This window comes from Dendronephthya gigantea, unplaced genomic scaffold (genome assembly GCF_004324835.1).
Source record: "Dendronephthya gigantea isolate DGI-Jeju-01 unplaced genomic scaffold, DenGig_1.0 000224F, whole genome shotgun sequence".
In the NCBI taxonomy this organism is placed as follows: domain Eukaryota; kingdom Metazoa; phylum Cnidaria; class Anthozoa; order Malacalcyonacea; family Nephtheidae; genus Dendronephthya; species Dendronephthya gigantea.
This window is the reverse complement of record NW_021163234.1, coordinates 33,136-57,053: the sequence shown is the minus strand read 5'-3', so window position 1 is coordinate 57,053 and position 23,918 is coordinate 33,136. Positions and strand designations below refer to the sequence as shown.

The 23,918-nt window shown below is 38.9% G+C and overlaps 1 protein-coding gene across 1 annotated transcript; it reads right to left on the bottom strand.

Moving 5' to 3' along the window:
* Positions 1-21,028: 21,028 nt before the first annotated feature.
* Positions 21,029-23,047, bottom strand: LOC114540205. The gene is made up of 3 exons (XM_028560476.1): positions 22,957-23,047; positions 21,968-22,170; positions 21,029-21,634 (listed from the first exon to the last, which is right to left on the bottom strand). The coding sequence occupies exons 1-3, from the start codon at positions 23,045-23,047 to the stop codon at positions 21,485-21,487; spliced, it is 444 nt and encodes a 147-aa protein (XP_028416277.1). The 3' UTR covers positions 21,029-21,484.
* Between the last annotated feature and the right edge of the window lie 871 nt (positions 23,048-23,918).

Genomic DNA, 23,918 nt, shown 5'->3' with positions numbered 1-23,918 from the left:
GTTCATAATCGTTTAAATAACTAGGTTTCTTTTTAATCCTTTCTGATCGTCTTAACGGAACGTTTTTCTTAGCGATACTCGCCTGTACTACTCCGATTGTCCCTCCCTCTTCTGGAATTCTTCTGTCTTCACCTGCTGTTCCTTGCTGCGTTGACACGAAATCTCGCACCTCTGTCTCAATGGTCGTTTGTTGAATATCGTTATTTCCTATACTGGTAGGTGACTCCACTTGTTCCGTATCAATTTCTGACTGACACTCTCCTTCAAAATCTTCTAGAAACTTTTTACAATGTGAGGTATTGCGTGAATATTGTACTCCATCTTTCGATTGGACTACCAAACTATTCCCATGTTTCCTCACCACTGTAAAAGGAACAGGATTGAATCGGGTTGAGAATTTATTCCTCCTCTCTTGCTGAACCAAGACTTTATCACCTGGACAAATATCGGAGTAACAAGCCCTTCGTTTGTCATCAGCATACTCTTTACTTTTATTCTTCTGCTCATGATCTCGATCTTCCAGATCAACGTACACATCCCGAAGTTCTGGCAAACGCGTTCGTATTTCCGGCCCAAACAACAACTCTGCAGGGCTCACTCCCGTAGTGGGATGGGGTAAACTACGATGAGAGGACAGATATACATTTATTTCTTTCCTCCAATCTTTCTTCTCTGCCTGTGCGATCTGGATTCTCTTCAACAGTGACCGATCTTGTCGTTCCACCTCGCCGTTTGCTTTGGGCCACTTCGCAGTAACTCTTCGGTGTCGAATTCTTTGATAATCCATATATGCTTTGAACTCAGAAGAGATAAATTGAGGTCCGTTATCTGATGTAATACTTTCTGGAAGACCACATCTACAAAAGATTTCTTCAAGACTCTCGATTATCTTATCAGTAACAGTTGATCTCATGATAACAACCTCGTAATAACGACTGTAATAATCGATAATAACCAATATTGATTCTCCTGTCGGCAAAGGTCCTAACAGGTAACAGCTAAAACTCTCCATGGGCAACTAGGAAGAGTAGTTGTTCTAATGGGTTCCACAAAATCAGGTCGACTAACCAATTGTCACCCATGGCACGCCTTACAATACTTCTCTGCATCCTTTTCCATTCCTGGCTACCAAACTTTACTTCGAAGCTTTTGTTTGGTTCCCACAATACAGAGATGCCCCTCGTGAGCCAAACTCAGCACCATAGGTCTCAATTTCCTCGGGATAACCACTCTAGTTCCCCTCAGTACCAGTTGACCAATTACACATAACTCATCACAACACGGAATGTATTGTTTGTAGGCCATTTTGTCCCATGAACTATCATTTATAGACTTTCTGACCGTCGCAAGTTCTTCGATATCCGCAGAGGCCTCTTCAACTTCTTGAGTTGTCATCACGCTAGCGTCGCCATCACTGTTACGAACCGCACATAACTTTCAACTTCTTCTTCATACTCGCTGAAGGTTTGACGGCCATTTATCAATCTTGATAGCGGATCAGCAATATTCTTTGATCCCGGGGCATATTTTACTTTAAATTGCTATGGTTGCATTCGCAGCACCCACCGCTCTATACGTGCACAAGGCTTCGATTTTGGCCCATAGATGACCTCTAACGGCTTGTGATCTGTGATCAATTCAAATTGAATCCCATATACATACTGGTGGAACTTCTCACAGGCCCATACCAGAGCCAAAGCCTCTTTCTCGGTCTGCGAATATCTCTTTTCGGTTTCAGTAAGGCTGCGACTTGCGTAGCTTACGACTCGTGAACCATCTTTCTGGGTCTGTGTCAACACCGCCCCTAATCCAACTGGACTTGCATCAGCAACTACTTGAGTTGGTGCATCTTTGTCAAAATAACCAAGTGTTGTGGAACTTGATAACAGATCCTTTAGATTTATTTTGCTTCGGCCCAAAACTAAATGGTACTCCCTTCTTTGTCAGACATCTTAAGGGTTCTGATACTTCCCCCACTTAAAATCAAGCTTACTAAAGATACTGCTTCCATTCATGCCTTGTGTAATCTCATCAACTGTGGGAATGGGATGCCTTTCACGCATAACAGCCTCGTTTGCTCTGCGCATATATCAACGCAAAGTCTTATCTCCCCGTTTGGTTTCGGAACTACAGTATTACCCATGATGTTGGACCTTCCACTGGTTCAATAATATCTAGATTTATTAGTTCATTAATCTTTTCTTCAACTTTGGGTCGCAAACTGAACGGAATCCTTCGAACTGGCTGGGCTACTGGCTTTACTGCTGAATTAATATGAAGTTGTACTGTCCGACCTTTCAACTTACTAACGGCTTTAACGACATTCTGTGGTTTTGACCTCACTGAAGCAATATCCATGCCCATCTTTAGAACTCCAAGTTTCATGGCTGTATCTTTACCAAGGAGTGACTCTCCTTTCCCAGAAATGACACAAATCTCTGCATCAGAGGTACGATGACCAACAGAAACTTTGCAATTAAATGTCCCAATTATCTCCAATGGTTCCTGTGAAGCATAGGTATAAAGTTTCTTTTCTGAACGAGTTGACGTACACACGACTCGGTTCTTTTTCAGCCATTCCCAAGTTTGCCTATCAACGATGTTAACACTGGCACCAGAGTCAATAATCATATACAATGGACATCCTCCAACTCTAACTTCAGCCTGGTATTTAACCTAAAGCTAACTATATCACATACACCAAATGGTACTAAATCCCATACATTACACGTAGTCCGTATATTTTGTATCTGGACCAGTATCCCGGATGTCTCATCCACCTCATGCAAATAATAAACTGATTATTGACCATGCTTGTTTGATTTGATATTTCACACGGACTTCACGCTCGGTCAATGATCAGTTTAAAATATTTCTAAAATGAGAATATTGAGCAAAATGAGTTCTTTTTCAGACTGTGTAAATTTTCCTTGCACAAGTTCTGACAGGGATCAGCAAAAAGTTTGGCATGTCCTGAATGCTTTATTTAAAATTTTTACGCCTGGCTCGAGATTGCTTTTTGCGATCTAAAAGGGTTTCATTGTACTACAGGCGTAGAACTCCTCTACGTTTTTTTTGCATTTGAAAGTTTACGGCGCATTCTATATTACATACACATATAATATATTTAACGATTAATGCACTCTGTGAGGCGAAGCCTCGTGCAGTATTGAATTTCGAGTTCCTTGTTTGTGAACGAGTGCATGTAAAACCCGATAATGCACAAACAAAGAGTGCTTTAATGCTCTTAATATTCATTTTGAGTAAACTCGTAAAGACTTTGTATCATTATTAAAGTTAACTAAACAACACATGCTTATCTTTAAATACTAAAACATCCCAAGCGGTTTCCCGTTTAGTATTTTTCGGTGTGGATTCAGCTATAATTACATTATTTTCCTCTTCGTTCTCTTCGCTAAGTTCGGCAAATTTTTTGTTTGTTGCCGCCATTTTGGTAGTGCAATAAATCCTATAACGGCACTGCCGTGGCGTTGTTGTTATATAGCATTTACTCACATGGTACAAATCGACCAATCAGAACGTAAGTTTACAAAAAACGAATATTAATAAACTTTACAAACTATAATGACTTCTTGAGTTATATCTGTAATGCAATTATTTTTCCTCTGTTGCTCTCCCCCCGTTTTTTTATGTGGTTTATTTGTATGTAGTATGCATATGCTGCATAATGCATATCTAATAATATCTTTTTAGTTTATCTTTCTGCTTATATTGGAAATTTTAGAAACGTTTTCGATTAGAAAAGATCGGGGAATCCCCCGACAAAGGCTATATACTTTTTGCTTATAAGTAAAAATTATGTTGTTCGTAACGTTTAAAGGATGTGAAAGAGTGTACGTTTACTCCAACTGAAAATGCTCTTTTTTCATGTACTACCGACCGGGATTTATACTACAATGATGATAGCGTTGTACGCAAGAGCTATAATTATTATAGTTATCTATAATATAATAATAATCATTATTATAATTATCTATATTATCCATAATTATTATAATTATATAATATCTTCTTGCACAAAATCAAACTGGCTTGATTCTGTGCGACGTGTCGCCGTGACAAATTTTCATCGGAGCAGGAACGTTTTGGCTTCAATTTCCCTGTTCAGTCGATGAAATTCGTCGCGTTAAATAGTGCTGTTAAATAGTGCTGTTTTTAATTATCAATAATATTAAAAGGTGTAACGCGTTTTTCACAAAAGTATCAATTACTGGTCATTTGACAGTTGTAATTAATTGTTAAAAATCATTGCCTAGCTTTTGAAATGCCTCAGTCTTAACCGAAATCGATGAGCTGGTCGCCATCTCGGGTTTCTCTCATGTGTGATTTTGATGACGCCACAAGCGTGATTAAGGTGGTGCACTACAAAAAATTTTTTCTTTAATTTTGAGAAATATAAAAATCTGTTCATGCAATATTGCAAGTCAAGTTGCTGCGAATGAAAAAATACTTCTATATGAATTTTAAATCACCATAGTTACCAAGACCAGACATGCCCAATGGTGGGAAATGGACGAATTTTGTAAACACGATAACTAACTAGGTTTTAAAGCTAGAACAACGGAATTGGTTTTATTTCGTTGTAAGCTGGAGCTAAGTCTCGGAGCTGAACTTCGAATAAATAAAACTTGTCCAGTATTAAACGTTTTGCCGGCTGGAAACATAAAACTTCTACGATCTATCTAAAGTAAACAGTCGCTATTTTATTTAGACTGAACGGAATGCAACACTTTTAGGTTCATTGTCTCTAAAGTCAACCATAAAAATTTATCAAGTTAGTTTGATAAGAAAAGCGACGAAAATGTTTTGCATATATTCATAAATTATAGAGAACAATACAAAACTGTGTAGAACAATGACGTGACCATAGAATAAGTCAATCAAGCCGTTTTGCTTGCTTCGGGGAAAACCCTAACTTAATAAAACTTTTTGATTAATTCTCGCGTTCTTTGTATATTTTTTGGAGAAAAAATATTCAGGATCGCTCAGGGATACATTAAAGTTTGCATCCCTTGGAATTTTTAGAACAAAATAAACGACCACCTTTAAAATATAAAAGTACTCTTAGATAGCTATGTGGTTTAAGGTGTTCTTTCAAATGAAGTAAACTAAATTTTCATTGCCAATACCCTTTAAAAACAAAGAAATTTAATTCGGTTTAATTTAAATAATGAGTCTCATTTCCGCTTTTAAAGATATAGCTCCTCTTACAGGATTTAATTTTTTTGACATGTGTCATTATTCGAATATCAACGGCAAACTACAACTGAGGACGTATTTCTTCATTGAGTTGGCAGCTATCTTTAAAATAGGGAACCAGGGAACTGGGGAACCGACTAGGAACAGGGCAACAGGGGAACAAGAGAACGAAGGAACCAGCGACGAGAAGCGGGGGAATTCCCCGGTGCTTTTGTTTCCAGTTCTTCCGCTCCCAAGTTCCCCCATTCCCCTGTTCCACAGTCCTTGCCTCCCACGTTCCTCCATTCCCCTGCTCCCCGGCCCGGTTCTCCCGTTCCTCGGTTCCTTGGTTCCCCTGTCCCCAGTTCCCCGGTCACCCAATTTTAAAGATAGCGAAATTTGCTGAAGATACTCGGATACTTCCAAGTTTGATAGGCATGTATTAGTATATCATTGAATATTCGTCATAAAGTTGCCAAACTTAGGATTTTTAGGTATTAGTAAGTAGTACGCTTGACGATTATTGGGCTACTATGCTTCTACCTTGGGTTGTATTCCAGACATCGTATTGGCCTCTAATGTTGGTAATTCTAAAGTCACTGCATGATAAAAATTCGCGTAGTGTGGCAGTCATTCAGGCCTGTGTTAATCAAAATAATTATAAACATACGAAAATGCACAATACCTCGCAAAAATCTGTTACTCGATCAGCGAATGATTTCTAGTCGCTTCATGGTTCTGAATGGAGCGAATTACTATGATGAGGAAAAGACATTTGTTAATTTCCTTCCTTTGGTGGTTTAAATATGAACTACAACATCGACGATACACCATTCGAAAATAAGCTCACAAATATTTGAAATAAAGATCTTTGTAATCTTCGTTTCGTCGATACCTAAGGAGGTCGAGTATCGTCATTGTTATGAACCAATCATCTTCTAGAATTGCAGTAGTGCCCACCAAAACAACTTACCAAAAACAGAAATACACCTCAGGAACGATGAAGTTTCCCACCATTATTTAGCTACTTTGACCAGATTACTTAAATATTATAATTAACTAATTGCAATTAAACATAACGCCGCGGCGCTTATTGGAAATATTGATTTAAAGACAGCTTATTTGACAGCGGCGCTTATTCGGCAGCGGCGCTTATTTCAAAGTGAGCAAATAGATTATTTTTCTGAAGGCCGATGAATCGAATAAACTTTTGGTAGAGGTTACAGGAAAAAAAAAGGGTGAAGTTGGGCTGGTGATTCACGCTAAGTTCACAGCATATACGGCGAATCGACGACATGCCCAAGTGTTAGACACGGAGTTAATTAGGAAGAAGGAAAATTTTACACTATATATCAGAACTGTCATATGAGCCCGGTTGTAAAAGATATTCGACAATAAAACTTTAAAGTTTCAATACTGGCCGTCGTTCTCAATAGTTTAAATGTTAGGATTAACGCATTTAAATAAAGAATCGTTTATTTCTACATTTCTTAGCGTTTATTTATATCTTTCTAAATAGGCGCCGCGGCACTTATTCAACAGCGGCGCTTGTTAAATTTTTTTATTGAGGTGTGGCGCTTATTCGACAGCGGCGCCTAATCGATCATATACGGTAATGGTAACGTTTAATCCCCCTGAACAGGAAAAGAAAATAGCTCAACCGAGAAGAAAATTCTGATGTTCGCCCGATTTGACGATAACTACAAATCTGGATAACTATTCTTCTTCAAAGAAGAATGATAAATCGTGCTTAGATTGAAATATTTCGCTCTAAGACTCTTTATAATCGACAAGGATATCTGTTTTATTGTTGACTTGCCCGTAGGGCTCAATTTGCTCTTGCAATTTTTGCTGCCATGTGAGATGTAGTGCTGTCGTGACTGCTCCGGGGCAATATTAATTTGCACCGTTCGGTGTGACCTAATCGTTTTGTAACTTACGGAGATACCTGTAGAGAGGGGTGGGGGGGGGGGGGCGCATATTCAGGAGGCGCCACCATGCTGGGTTAGCGCTAAACGGGATAATTTGTGAAATTTTAAACCTTTTGATCGTCTCAAAAAGCTTTTGAGTATCACACCTACTTCTTTCCGTAAGCCGTCACATGGTAGTCTAAAAGTGGGGTGCTATATTACTTGATGGTCGGCGAATGCGTACGATTTTTATGCACAAGTTGCACAGGATCGCAAAACGAACGAGTGAGCGTAGCGCCACGTAGCACAACGACACGTTTTTAATATACAAAAAAACAGCGAGCAACAAAAATCTAAATTTTATGTATCAAAACATATTTATTACCCTTCAGTTTCTTTGTAATTTTGTTAAATAGAATTTAGATATTCTTTCTGAAAGATTTTATAATTTGCTTAATGTGAAAATGTCTTGAATTTGAGAATTATGTTTTTTGCAGTCCGTGGAAGTTATTTGTCCAAATGCATTAAAGATGAGCGGACTTGGATCTCTTACTGATTGCAATACTAGGTCATTCTGCCTCGAGTAATGCTTAACTTTAGCGAACACCTCCTCGATTGGATTAAGGTCAGGACTATATGGTGGTAGAAAACGAACCAAGGCCCCAGAGTTGTACACCTGATCGAAAACATCTTGAACGTGATGCGCTGGCTGGTTATCTGTTTAAATATATTATCATAAACATTTACATGCAAATTAGAATACGCTTGGAAATAATATGTAAAATTTGATATATTACACAAATTTGCTTATCCATGACGATAACGGACTGCAGGTTTTCCCCGTCAAATGGGAATAACTATAGAATGCCCCGCCACACTTACCTGTTGTCGTCTTCAGCCACCAGGCTACCTGGCTACATACGTACATGAGGTCGACATCGCCATGTCCTGTTTCCTTTGCCTTTTTCTTTCGGCTTATTGCTACGTGGCTACTTGGCTACTTGCCTACGTGGCTACGTGGCTACTTGGCTACGTGGCTACTTGGCTACGTGGCTACGTGGCTACGTGGCTACGTGGCTACGTGGCTACGTGGCTACAAGCTACATGAATACACGTGGCTCCGTGGCTACGTGATGCCTTCCTGATGCCTACGTGCTTACGTAAAAATATGGGAATTTCCAAGGGTATTGCCAACAGTAGTTTATTTTTACTTATATAAATTAAATATATTTTAGCTTAAACTTGTAGCTTAAATATAGCTGTTATACAGATACACGAAAATAGACAAACTTAATTGCAAAGAACCGTCTTATACCAACAATAGTCACTCAATAAGTCAATTAATCATTTAAACCAGACTGAGATTATGATTAATCACACGATAGAAGTTGTTTTTCTTGTAACTGCATTTTTGTCGATTCTGAGATTCCGCGATGAAGAGACTGGGCATATTTTTTGTCGTATTGTTCACGGTCAACCAAATTCACTGCCTCTGGAAGATCCTTGTTCTTCACAAACACAATCGTTTCCCTCTTCGAATTTCGTTTTGCACACAGCTTCACTAGAACACCACAACTTTCACTCTCTAACGCCTCGAGTGCACTCACATACTCCGAGTCTGAAATCCCTCGGACTTGTCTTGGCGCTGACTGTTTAAAGGCACGCTTTGTGACGACACTGCCAGGGAAAAGAAGAATAGCTACCTTTATATTTTGGATTGTTGGTTGAGGTTTCTCTCCATCAACACAGCTTGTTGTTATTTCATCTATAAACTGATAAATATGAATGAAAATGTGAGCTTGTGTTAAAGTACGTTAAGTCGTCAACCCGTTAATATCAGTCGTTTTACTAACGGTAGAGAAAATACTGTAACAGAATGATCCAATGCCAGAAGGATGTCAAGGAATTCGACCGAAAAAATTCTTACAGATCACTTACATCAATTATTATCTGCTTTTGTGATTCTACATAATCCAAAAATAATATTGCTTTCTTCACCGTATCGAGGCTCACTTCCTTCGGTGTAGCTCGTGGCTTTCGACCTCGTACGAGTGAATTTAACGTATGCGTCAGAACATGTAAACAAACCGATATTCTCTGTAATAACTCCACACGCTTGGACTTTGGAGGGGGTACACCCTCTGCTATCGCCTCATTTACTGCTTTGATGAAATCCGCATTCAAGGAATCCAGCATTTCTTTAGCACCAGCAGAGAAGTCGAAAACCTTTTTTTCTAAATGCAAGTTATACATTTCAATAAAAAGGTCCGTAAATGACTTTAAGGGTAACCGATCAAGTGCCGCCTTTGCATCTTCTGTTTCCGTCGGTGTTGGACGAAAGCAAACAGGAAAGCAAACCAGAAACCGATCCAACAAACCGTGTCCTTGATCTAGTCGGCAAATCAAGCGAGCTGCAAATGGTACCTGAGTAGATCCCATTATGCAGAATGGGACATTTGATGAGATTTCCCTTGTCGATTCTGTTGCATACCTAAACGACGTTCTTTCTCCAGAAAACAAGCTACACAACAGCTGGACATCTCCCGTTCCACTGTCCTCATCACTCTTGAGAAGCTTGTTTAAAACATCGTAAATTTCTGGAGAGCACAAAAAAGCTTTTCTTTGCTGAGCAATACACTTGATTAAACCAGATGAAGTCGATCGCTCAACCACAAAATTACCCAAATCGTAGTTGTCTCGTACTGCGACTAGTGGTTCAACCGAACATTGTCTCATTGACTGGGACTTTCCTGTTGTTGGTGGCCCAACTACCATAGTATATAAATTTAAAGGAATGTTGTGGTCCGTCGATAACGCGATTACTGAATTGTTCATACCAGCAACAAATGCAGTGGTGGTTAGCAAGCAAGGAACCATATAACCAATGCAAGAGCTTGTTGATAATGCTTGATTCTTTACAAACTCGTAGTCGACTTCTCGCGGGAACATATTCTCGTATGAGAAAGGAATAGAAATAAGGCGACGATGTAGCTGGGCCCATGTATTCTGATGCTGTTTGCTAACTTTTGAAAGTTTTGAACAAGACATTTTACCACTACTTCAGCGCACAAAAACAACTGAATTTCGAAATGATATCGATTATTTATACCAGTGATAAACAAAGCACACCTACACACTATTGTCAACATTAAAGTCAACTGGATAATAAATTTCTTAAGGCTCTTATGCCCCGATCAGCTGGAACTAATTTGATTTCAGATCAATCTTTTAGAATCATCAATTTAGTTATGCAATGAATTCAGTTTGGGATAGTCAAATCAATGAAAGAATCACGAAGAGAAGGTCTCTTGTGGCTTAGCTCTCCCTAGTCCTAGATCAAAAATCATGCTTGACGTCACTTAGTTTATCGCCGTATTGAGTCATTATCCTCGTTCCAAATCACCGCAGATAAATTCATTTCACTACAGTGTAATTAATTTAAATAGATTTATACTGTAGTGCATGCAATGTGATGTTTGATTTGCTTGTTAAACCATTGCCCATTGGGCATCTCAAAAATTACAACAGCATAGTCATAGAGATGTACACAGTAAAAAGAACACGAAACGCTTCAACACAAACTACGAAATCACAAATATCATTGAGCACTAAAAGCACCCAATATTCGCAGCCGCCATCAAGCAAGAGTAGTTACAACCGAACTGAAACGATACAAGCAAGATTAACGTACGATGAACTTAATGACAAATATTTGAAAGACCACGAAACGACAATAGAATGGCTAAAAGACTTCGCTCTAATCGCCGAACACGCGTTTTGTCCAAATTGCGGAAACGCTATGAACTGGACAAGATGTACAGATAGATCAGATGGCAACAAGTTTGAATGCCGTGGTGGAAAAGGGCCAAAGCGTCATAGAATAGAAAGAAGCATAAGACAAAACAGCTGGTTTGAAAAAAGAATCTCCTCTAGAAGAGTGATCAATTTACTATGTGGTGCAATAATTTGACAGGAACAAATAATGACGCAAGTACGAATTTCAACTAATACAGTGGTAGATTGGTCTATGTTTTCCCGAGAAGGGTGCGAAGTTACAATCGAACGAGAAAGCGAGCAAATAGGAGGCAAAAACAAGCGCGTACAAATAGATGAATCGAAAGTAGGCAAGCGCAAATACCATTAAGGCCATTACGTAGAAGGTCAATGGATTTTCGGGGGCATTGAAGAGGACTCGCGCAAATGTTTCCTCGCAACAGTTGAAGATAGAACAGAGAAAACACTTTTGGCCCTAATAAAGAAATGGATTGCACCAGAATCAATAATTATTTCCGACTGCTGGAAAGGTTATATCAACCTGGAAAAACACGGTTATATTCACAAGACCGTCAACCATTCCGAGGAATTTAAGAATATAGACGGTGATCATACAAATAAAATCGAAGGACATTGGAAACAAATGAAAGTCTCCTTACCAACCCACGGAAGAAGGAAATATCACTATTCGTCATATTTGGCTGAATTTGTTTGGAGGTACACTCACAAAGAAGAAGATTTGTTTCGGGCTTTTTTGCGTGATGTGAAAAAAATATATCAATTTAAATAAGAAATAAAAATATGAAATTTGACAAAACGTTTATTATTCTAATAATAGTGTAGGTAACAATAATTAGTTCCTTGGTGCATAATCTAAACGCCAACCCATGAACTAAAGCTCCAAAGCTATCCAAATTAAAACGTAACCGTACTCCTAAACCTACCACTATACTCATACCTAACCCTAACCCTAACCCTAACCCTAACCCTAACCCTAACCCTAACCCTAACCCTAACCCTAACCCTAACCCTAACCCTAACCCTAACCCTAACCCTAACCCAAAGTCTAATCCTAATAACGTACACCCTAACCAGACATAACAAACTGACAACCCAAACCTGAACCTATACCATGAAACCAATTTATAGTGTGTAAAGTACTTGCGTCGTTTTATTTACTCGTTTGGTGTCCACAGTAAAAAATCATTGTATAATGTAGCCACGTAGCCAGTAGCCACATCAAATCGCAGCTTCGATGTGCGGGGTATTCTATAGTTATGCCGAATAGCTGTAATCGCTAACAACAGGTCTCGTTCCTCGAACACTCTATCCATATTGCCGAGCTATTCGCTTGTCCTGTACAGTAAAGACGAATGAAAGAACATTGAATAAGAGATACCCTGTGCTGTGACTTTTAAATAAAAGGAAATAAAATGCTGTCTTATACATAAAATGCCTGTTTCTTTTCCCGCTATGCTAATATTTTAGTGTTCACTGACTGTGAAAACAGTAAATTTCTAAAGGCATGAATAATTATAATAACTCGAAATTTACGTAGCGGTACAAAATCGTCAGGCTGGCTACGCCACTGGAGCAGTGTATCCTCAATCTGCAGCCACTTTCATAATTTTTTGTTTATGCATGTTATCAAACTTCAAGAGGGCTAAATTCAATAGGCTAATCAGGAGTAATTGAGTCTATGGAGGGATGAATATTATTCATTTAATAGATAACTTTCACCGTAGCACGAGAACGAACGAATAGCTTCATTAATATCATTAATATCATTAACGCGAGAAGAATTGTGAAATCCTCATTCCCCAGAGGTTGGCTTTTGTTATGTGATCAAATGAAAATAAGCACAGCTGTTAAAGCATGGACATCAGTACACATAGCCAAAAATTGCATGACAAATCAGCCTGGCATTCAATTATAAATAGTGCATGTTAATGTGTTATACAGCGATAAATACTTCTATAGGGCCAGTTGTAAATAAGCTTATGTATAGTTAGTAGGGTTAACCATAGATACGTGGTAACGTCAAAAATAGCGTGTACGTGGTTTGGCAACAAGAAGAACTATGAAGATAGTAATTTAATATGCCTTTTAATATGCCAAAGGCATTCAAAGTTAAATAATGCATATTACTCAGATTTATTCGGTACACATGCAATGGCCCATTCTATTGTCTCCTGTTGTCGGTATTCTCGTTCGTATTTGTCTTATCTCGTTCATATGTGCATAAAGAGCATAAAATTCTATGCACAAGTAATTAAAATTCCTGCATATTCGTTCGTTCTCGTTCTACGGTGAAAGTTATCTAATAAGACCAGGGGTCCATGGGTGCAATTAGATAATATTGAAAACTTTTATAGCCCATTGAGGTACAATTAAGCTGATGACCTTAATGAAAAGTATATTATGATACTTATGCAAGTATGACTCATGGTTGAAACTATATTCTTGCACTTAGTCAGCTGCCAAGCATCTTACCCCTCAGCTTTGGCCTCTGTTTCTTTGGATTATATACCTAGATATATTGCCCTGAAGACATTCAAGAAAACATTATTAATTTCATACTTTCAGTAATTCTGCAGTTCATGCAGGGTTCAAAAAAGTCTAATTGATGTCCATAAATATCCAGTTGTCCCCAAAATGTCCGACAATAGTGCCAAAAAGTTCAAGCATTTGTTATAGGAATGTATAAATTATGAAAATATAAAAAAAACACCTGTCAGTTCGTGTCAGAATTAAAATCTTCAATTTTGTCCACAATTTTTTGACGTTTTAATATATATTTGTTCTTGCGTTGGCAATAACAGCGTCTACAACTTGTATTCATCTTAAAAAAACGCTTTATATTTCAAAAAAATGCAATTAATGTTGTTTTCATGACTTTATATTTCAAAAAAACAAAAAAAGTTTTCACGGCAATTTTTTTTTATAAAGGCCAGGGGGAGAACCTGTTGTTTACTAAATCCAGGGGGGAGAACACCCATGTAGCGGGCTCATAATTGAGCCCGGTCAGTGGTAAATACCATGGCCAAAAGGAACCATGTGGCGTCAGCAGAGCTTCTGCGGTTGCGCAGAAGGGCGAAGTCCGCCATGTTTTTGCGGACAAAAAGATGGCGGCGAATTTACCGAAAAATAACGGGCCGGTCCTCCAGGAATTTAACATAGCTCAGTGGGATGGACGAGAGGTAGGTGACTGTGAGAGGTCTGGGTCTAGTTGCGTGTTTATTGTGTGTTCGTGGTAAGCGCGAGAACATCTCAATGAATGGAAATTTTGTAATTTTGGGATATACAGGGTGTCCCAAAAAAAACGCAACACTTAAATATGCAAGAATATTATTATTGTTCGGGTTTGCACCATAGTTCAGCTAAAATGACTTTTAGCATTGTAAGGGGCTGTTTACATGAGCCCGGTTACCCGAGATTCAACGAAGCGTGAGATGATTTTGAGGTATTAAAATGAGCAGATAACATGATCCTGGCAGTCTTATAATCACCACAACAATAGCATGTGCTTGTTTGGTGTCATAAAGACTTATTTCAATACCTCAAAGTCCTCTCACGCTTCGTTGAATCTCGGGTAACCGGGCTCATGTAAACAGCCCCTAAATGAAGGATTAAGAGCCATTTTCAATTCCCAGAGGTGCTTATCTATTGCGCTTTAGAGCTGTATTGATGTTCTGCATATTTAAGTGGTTGCTTTTTTTGCGACACCCTGTATTTTCAAAGTCAAACTTCACAAATCACAAAGGCAAAGATTCATTAGGTTCAACTGCAAAAATGAAACCAAACGATGTTGAAATATTAGAAGATCTATATGCTATATAATCGAACATTTACACAAGTATTTATAGGGTAAAAATTAAAAGTTATTAATGTTTTAACACACAATTAAAGGCATGTACCGTACGATATGGGGTTTCAAATGCTTTTCTACATCTACATAAGTTAAGTCGGTGAAAAACCGTGAAGGGTATCACACCAACTATACTAATTAATAATTACAATAGTCCAAAAATGGTAAAGTAGATATAACTACTTTGCCTTCACATAAAAACCTTCAAGTTCCAATTTAAAAGACTCATATGAGTTCATATTGACTAATTTGCAAGGTAAAAGGTTCCAATCTTTAATCGTTCGAGGAAAAAATGAGTATTTAAAAACGTCTTTATTTTTTCTATGTAAAACATATTTAAAATTATGGCTGCCGTGTGTCCGTTGTTCGCTATTGAACATAAGGTGTTCACTTGTGTCAAGGTTAACTATCTTATGGCTCAATTTATACATCATATTTAATCGAGACTTTTTTCTCCTTAACTCTAAGGTATCCCAGTCCAAATCTTTTATCATGTACGTAACACTGGCTCTTTGATTGTAGTTCTCTGTAGAGAATCTCGCCGCTTTCCTTTGTACTTTCTCCACATGTTTTTCTTAAGATATGGGTCACACGCCGCACTGGCATACTCGAGTTTAGGTCTGATGATTGTTTTATATGATATCTCCTTTATTTCATGGGGACAATTCCAGAAATTTCGTTTCATTAACCCAAGTGTTCTGTTTGCTTTAGTTGTGATATCTTGAACATGACTGGACCATTTCAACTTTTCAACTTTTCAACTAAGGTGAGACCGAGGTATGGAATAGATTTCACTTCTTCCAATATGGCTCCACACAGTTTGTATGTTTTCTTGGGCGGGTCTCGTTTTGTAGAGAAACAAATGACTTTACATTTGGAAGGATTAAAGTTCATTTGCCATATGGTTTGCCACTGCTCCAAGTGAATTAGATCGTTTTGTATTTGGTCCCCGTTTGCATCATTGGAAATAACAACATACAACAATGCGTCGTCGGCGAACAAGCGAACTGTCGAGTTGATGCTATCTGGGTGGTCGTTGATGTATAGAAGAAAAAGTAAGGGCGCAAGTACTGTTCCTTGGGGCACCCCAGATGACACGGCAGCTGGCGTAGACGACATACCCTCGCAGATTACAGTTTGTTGTCTTCCGAGTAAAAACGACGTAAACCAATTTAACGGTTGACCCCGGATTCCATAGTACTCCAGTTTCTTTAGAAGTCGGTTGTGCGGCACTTTGTCAAAAGCTTTAGTAAAATCAAGCACGATAGCATGTATAGATTGATTCCGTTGAATTGCGCTAGCAATGTCGTGGATTGTTAGGATTAATTGTGTTTCGGTTGATCGTTTAGCTCTACAGCCGTGTTGCGTGTCGTTTAATACGCCGTAACTTTCAAGATGTTTCATTATGTGGCTATGGATAATATGCTCAAGGATTTTGCTCGATATACATGTTAATGATATCGGTCGGTAGTTAGTCGGATCTGACTTTTTCCCCTTTTTCCAAATTGCACAGACATTTGCCTTCTTCCATTTGTTTGGTACAATACCCAACTCAATTGAGCTTTGAAATATATTCGTTAAGACCGGGGCAATTTCTGTGCAATATTCTTTCAGAAACCAAGCAGGTATTTCATCTGGGCCACCTGCCTTGTTTGGTTTAAGTGAGTCTAGTTGTTTCAGGACACCTTGGACAGTTATTATCAGCGGGTTTATTCCTGGGGTAGGGTTTTCTCCAACATCTGGGACTTAATTTAAATTTTCATCAGTATACACGCTGGAAAAAATAGTTATTCAGTACCTCAGATTTATTTTGAGCTTCATGAATAATTTCGTTGTTTACCTCAAGGTCTGCTACCCCTAGGTAATCTTGATTTAATTGTTTTATGAATGTCCAAAATCTGATTTCAGTTGATTGTGCATGGATTTCCTCATATTTCTAAACTTTGACCAGTCGGAGTCTTTACCAGATTTTTTTGCTTTGTTGCTCTTTGTTTTGCCCTGGACAATCGCCTAAGTGGGCGATTAAACCAGGGGAGATTATAACGTGAGCTAGTTGACTTATTTGGTATAAAAGTATTCATTGTGTGTTTTACTGTTGATTCAAATTTATCCCATTTAACGTCGATGGGCTCATCTATTAAAAATGTGCGTAATACTCTGAGAATTTATTCAATTCGTGTTTGATTTTATCATGATCAGCTTTCTTCCTGATGTAAATTTTTCTTTTAACTGGACGTTTCCTTTGGCATTGTACTTTCAAATTGAAAGAAACTATATCGTGATCACTTATACCGGGTACGACTTTCACCTTACATATAGAATTTGTCCCCGAGCGGGCGCGGAGCGCCTGCGAGGGTACTAATTCCGCTCGGAGATTAGGACTTACACCCGGAACCCGGTAGAACATAGCCGAATCCAAAGTTGTCCAAATTCTTTGTCATGGATGGTCGACGTTGGGTGGTTTTGTAAGTTATGCGCATGCGCGAGTAACGTCTGGTAATCAACGAACGTTCTGATTGGCTAAGACAGAAAGTTTGTATTTCAATGAGAACGTTAGCAATTTAAATTAACTGTCATTTCGTAAACATTTTTGTAATTTGTAAAAGCGTTTCATAAACTTTGTGCAAAGAAAGTAAAACGAGAAGAAACAAGATATATGAAGCATGACAGTTAGCAAAGATGAACGTGGATACGGTCAAGACAAAGCTGTTTAAGAGGAATAATTCATAATCTGCAAACTTATAAATGCTTTCAAAGACAAAGGGTACGTGTTTACTTTGTTTATTTCGGCATGTTGTAAAACATGGACTGGACTGGACTTGTAAACTATGGACTGGACTGGACTTGTAAAACATGGACTTGTAAAACATGGACTTGTAAAACATGGACTTGTAAAACATGGACTTGTAAAACATGGACTTGTAAAACATGGACTTGTAAAACATGGACTTGTAAAACATGGACTTGTAAAACATGGACTTGTAAAACATGGACTTGTAAAACATGGACTTGTAAAACATGCACTTGTAAAACATGCACTTGTAAAACATGCGTAAAACATGCACTTCGGTAAAACATGAACAACAATCTTCGAATTCGTTGGTTTCAGCTCATTAAACACACAAAAACACATTACAAAATATCTTGCCACTCTCTGCCCCAACCTTTATTTGTCGTCGAAATTGGACGGCGATAACGAAATAGAAAACGTCTACTATTTACAGGCATACATTTGTATCATATATAGTTAGATTGCGGTAATTAGCCTTTCTCACGCTGCTACGTTTGGGGTACTGTGATTTTTTGTAGACGATTATAATGTGAAAAGCAATATTTCAGAACAAACTATACCTATTCAAGAAGTAAATTAACCATCATACACCCATAAAATTATAAAATGTTGCCATGCCATTAAATGGTGTTACGACACTACAGTCGCAGGATTAGCCAAAAGGCACCCGTAATATAGCGGTGTGACAAAGGCTTTTTAATTAAGCCCAATTTGCAAAACATGAGCTGCAATGGGAACAGTTTACTAACAAAACGAAACTTCTAACAAAATATTTCACTGTCATGATAGTTCTGAACAAATATTACTGGTATCCATCATAAATATTCACTGAATTGTATCTGTAAAAGGAGATCTGCAACACTGTCAATCAAGATGTATGACAAGGCCTGTTAATGGTCTGAATACTGAATGACTTCTTACGATAAATATCTAAATGACCCCGTAACATCGACAACGTTCCTATACGCTTCTGTATCACTAATAAAGTCACTTATTTCTTAAGAATTTATGCTGTACCTTCAGTTAAGTTGTTGAAAATTAAGTCCCAATTGAACAATTATAAGATTATAATGTTCTTGATGAAGAAATGGGATCAGATCGTCAGGCAAGTGACAGGATGCAGGTGTAAATTCTGGTAGTGCATTTTTTGCACAATACTGGCTAACGTGAATATATACCGGTGAGATCGATGGGGACACTTGCGTTACCCCGTCCTTAATATATTTTCGGTGGGGTCTGGTAATAAGAACAAGATCGTGTGGTGGAGAAGGCATATAGGTTTTAGCGGATCCCCGCATCCATAGCAACGCGATACTCTGCTATCAAGAAATGGTAACCTTCCAAAAACGAATACACCAGGGTTAGGTTTTGGACGTACGGGATAACGAGGATGTGTTTCATTGGCTTGAGATTCAACAGCGTTTACGGGCGACGCCATTCCAGGTGGGAAGACAACGTTTGTCGATGGTACTGCAGGGTGGAAAGAGACATTTGCTGATGTCATTGCATGCCGTAAAGGAACACTTGTTGACGTTTCTCCAGGGCGAAAGGGGTCACTTAACGATGACGCAATTGTAGGCAGAAATGAGGCACTTGATAATGACGCCATTGTAGGTTGAAAGGAAATGTTTGACGGTAAATGCCGAAGGGGACCACATGCCGATGTTACTCCACGATGAAAGCCGCCCACGCTTGTTGATGTTACGCCAGTCTGAAAAAACGCAGTATTTGTGGCTCCAGGTTGTCAATGTGGCTGTGATTGAACTACGCGACTCGAAACAACGGGCATTCCTTCAGTTGGTGTTGTATTAGCGGCTCCTTTTCTCTTTCGCGTTCCAGATTTACGGCCTTTATTCTGCGGCATATTAATGTTGCTAATTAGTCAAGTTTGGAACGCGTTTCTGCTTCTTGAACCATGCTAGAAATTCTTTTAGGCGTTCTACATTTTCAGCTACGACCAATGTATGCGAGCACAAGCTATAAGTTGACCAATTTACACACGCTTTGTCACACATCACTTTGCCACTTTTTAAACATACCAATACTCTGTGCGGGTTCTCGGACGAGGTGCTGTGAACCATGAATCCAGGTTTATCTTGGGCGTCTGTCAGATATAAGAAGGGTTTTTTACCAAAGTGGAAGCTTTGTCAAACATTCCTTTGAGAATTGGGAATGGGACGTCGATGTTCCCCGAGTCTTCAGGAGTTATTGACATTGCTTTCGTCTCGTTTGGCCGTTTGGTATGGACATCTGGTGTTTCCGTAACATGGATGGAAAAAAATTTCTTCCGCAGGGAAGTCTTCTGGCCATCTGTCATTGAGTAGAAGTTACGTTCCTGAACTCCTAGAAATGAGAACTCTTCGGTTAGCCTGTACTGTCTTCTTCCAAGAACCGCGAGAAACTGTTCGTTCTGTTGCCGTTTGATTTCATTTCTAATTTTCTCGACATAAGGAAGCAGCGAAGCTTCTTTCTTGGAATAGCTGGAATTCTCTTCCGCTTTGATGAGCCTATTCACACGTTCATTGGCGTTCTGAGTGTAAACTTTGGGAGGGTAGCCAAGACCGCACACAGACCGAATATCAGCTCCAGCTGCTTCTCGAATGACGCCAGCTTTCTCCTTGAGAAAGTATTCCACGAACTTTGCACCATGATTATGTTGGGTATTCCACCTTTTTACGACTACCTCGAGAGCTGTATCAAATTCTTCAGACGATGTACAGTCTACCAAACCTCCCTGAATCCCACCGTGCACTTTCTTGCGAAAAATGTCGAACACTATCTCAGAAGCAGCTTCGCCTGTGATTCCAATCTCACGCAGCTTTCGTTTGACATTGTCCTTCATATGAATGTCGCATTGCAGATGCTTTGCAGTTGGATAAGCATCTGAGAAGGCTTTGGCCATGTTTTCCTCCCCGTCAGTTCCGTAAACTAAAATCCCACTTGTTCCAGCGCAGTATTTAGACATTAGAAGGGGAAGTGTCTTGTACGACGTGTAAAGCTTTTGCTTGTGGAGAATCCCCGGACCAATAAAAACAGGATGGTTTCCTCTTTTTGTTGTCAACATGAGATTCCTATATGTGGTGAAAGTAAAGTAGAAACCTGCAATTTGAAAAGTTGCGTCCACACCAACAATACAGAATTTTTCCGGGTTGGTACAAAAACGTTCGATGTCTCTCAGTTGTTGTTCAGACGCAAGAAAGACTATCGGCTCTGGAAACAGTGGAATCTCTCTAATGAAAGCATTTTCTACCCTTCCTTTCTGGTCCTCTTTCGCTTGTGTGATGACCTGTAGCAATGGATCGTTACTTTGTGTCATTGTCTTTTCTCTATTTAGTTTTCTATTGATGTTATACACTTGGGTGCGATTGCGAGGAAATTCACCAGACTGGCCAATACTCATTATACCTTCGTGGGACGCCTCTCGTGGTGGATATACTGTAAGCTTTTCCGCAATCATATCCTTTGTGCTTTTCATTGTTCGTTTGAAGCCAGTTTTTCCAAAATTGTTATTTTTGCAATTCCCATGAGCTTTGACGTCCACTTCTTGTTCTCCATCTTCAAAAATATATTGAATAAAGCATAAGTCTTTAGGGAGACTGGAAACCATATTACGGGCCATGACAACGATTTTGCGAAGTGATGGCAGACTTTTGTTTTTGAAGAATTGACGACTTAGTTGATATTGTGGCTTGTTTGCCAAGTCATCTTCCCTGTGGATCACTCCTGCGTTGTCCAATGAGTAGCCAAACCTTTTGGTTCCAGTATAATTCCACGCACCAAGATCGTCACACTTCACATCTTGATCACTCCGAAGCTTCGTGGTATCAACAATAAACGAAGTGTTTTTACTCACGTTTGTTGGAACCTTTGTGGCTATCTTTGCTTGATCAACATTCTCTCTCAGAAGTATCGCCGCTACCTCATCTGTTGATACACCTTTGGTCAACCCACCCCGAAATACAGGAAGGGCTGGGTCATTGTCATACAGCTGTGTTTCTTCAATACCCCCCTCTGTTGAATCGTTGTCGTCTTCCACTCCAGTGGATAAGAGAAAATTTTCGTATGGTGCACCCAACAGCTCGTTGGTATGTCCTTAAATGTTGAATTATAGTCGTGCAGTTAGAACTGATTTCACTTATACTCACTGAATGAACTAATCAACATAACTCGACTGATTTCTGTTGTTAGCTACTGTTTTTACTGCTATATGAGCATGAATATATGAATATACACTCCCAATTAAGCTTCTAGCGATGGCCCGGATCATTTTATTTCGGGAGTGAAATTGCAAAATATAAAAAAATTGTATAAGGCAACATTTCCATGCAATACCATATATTATGCATACCCATCATATGTTAGGGTATTTACTCCGATAAATTTCCGACACAGTGATTTCTATTTGGTTTAGCTAAAACTACATACCTTCCAAACTACTTTCATGAAGTAGATCTGTTGGGGAAATTTAGATATGAAATTGCTCTGTTCTTCCTTTACAAATATCACATTATCCTCCTCATCGGTGTTCATGGCTTGCGTACAAGGCACAACACATAAAATCTCAAGGCCATCAGCTTCAAGTGTTCTTTTTCGCCTTTTCCTTAATCCATCATGTTCTTCAATATTTTCTAAAAGTTTATTGTAAAATTATTGTAAAATGAATTACATGGTGTATACCACAAGACTTTAACTTTAATACAAATAGATGCGAGTCAAAAAGACCAAGGTCCAAGCTGACTGTACATAAAAAGTGGAATTGCTACATTACATTTTTATACCCCTTGAGTCTCGTTCTTGGTCTGGAAAATGGTCGAATGTTTCTTTATCAACAAAAGCAGCCTCGTAAACGTGCGCTTAAAGCCGCGGCTACACGGGTGATTTTCATCGGCGATTTTGTCTTTCCAGACTATGTTAATGTGTGAATTACGTATGTACGCAGTTGTATTAGCAAGGCGATGTAAAGTGACCAATAACTCTGTATTTTAACTCTGTTAAAATTACTTAATAGCATACACCAGGAGAAGACGTCAAAATCACCCGTTTAGCAGGGGCTTTAAAAGACTATAGATATAAGCACACTACAGGGTTTTACTATAGAGATTATAAATAACACTAGATGGGGCATCGACACAGAATACCCTATCAGAAGGAGAACTCTATACTATTTTTTCGTAAGTGTGATTCGTCACTTGGCAAGTGCATTAATTTGAGGCAGTCACCCCCCTGCCAATGTCTGAAATGACGCCATTTTTGTGACGAATTACACTTATTTATAATCTTTATGGGTTTTACATACAGCCTCTGCTCACCTTAGCTACTTATCTATGTAGAAGCCTGTAGTGTGCCTATATTTACAGTTTTAAGCACTAGTGTATACTAAGCTGCGACATAGGTGTGTGTATTATTTTACCAACCTTGATACGGATTCAGCCATGTCATGCTTTGTCTCATGGTTGTTTCTATTCCGGCCATCTTCAATCGCTTAATAACCCACTGAACAACCATTTTACACGATCGAGGACTTGAATCAGGAGGTGATCAGAAGAAGTCCATTGCCATTTCCTCCAAGCTCGTGGCTTACCGGGTGAGTGTCGACGACAAAAAGAGCATCAAGACAAACTCCAATTCTGAAGATGAATGGACTACAGGTATAAATTGCGACAGACGTTTTCCTATGGGCAATCTTTGAGGTTAAGGTAGTTATTAATTCTTCTCTTCCGTCCGACGAAAATACGGTATTGGCTGAGACGCATGACTCGAAGATTTCGTATTTTTTGAAAGTATGCCGTTGTCTGACATGATGGAATAGGCTTCCGCGACGTCATAAAATTGGCCAATATCTCGATGCTTATTTACTTTCGAAGGAAGACCACATTTTACATCTTCAGCTATTTCGCGAATATTTTCCAAAGCATTCAGTTGCAAAGTTTCTATATCGTGTAAAACTCGATCGGAAATCCCAAGAGAAAGAAACGCACAACTGTTGGTTCCGTCATTTTCAGGAGCTGTGATGTGTTTCGGTGTAGATTGGGAAAAACTTGCAGCGATATGTGTATCGAATTGTTCCAAGACAGTACTTTGGCTAACTGACAAAGGAATACAGTTGAAATATTCTTCAAAATTCTCACGAATACTGCAAAGCAACTGTGCGGTGGATGGCCTTGACAAGGGATTAAAATCGGCACAGGAAAGAAAAATATCCTCTAATTGCCACCATGTTGAAACTCGCAACTGTTCATTTTTAAAGAATGTTGCGGCAGTTGTTGTTTCGCCATAATATTTCTAAGCGCCTCTTGGGGGTTTACAGCAACAGTCTGCGTCAACTCATTCCGATACGGGCTACCGAGATCTGGATTAAGCATGGAATGCATTACAA

Coding starts and splice junctions, on each gene's coding strand:
- LOC114540205 (XM_028560476.1), bottom strand. CDS start 23,047: ATGGTTGTTCAGTGGGTTATTAAGCGATTGAAGATGGCCGGAATAGAA. Junction 22,171..22,956: donor ATGGCTGAATCCGTATCAAG/GTTGGTAAAATA, acceptor ATAAACTTTTAG/AAAATATTGAAGAACATGAT. Junction 21,635..21,967: donor TCATGAAAGTAGTTTGGAAG/GTATGTAGTTTT, acceptor TCAACATTTAAG/GACATACCAACGAGCTGTTG.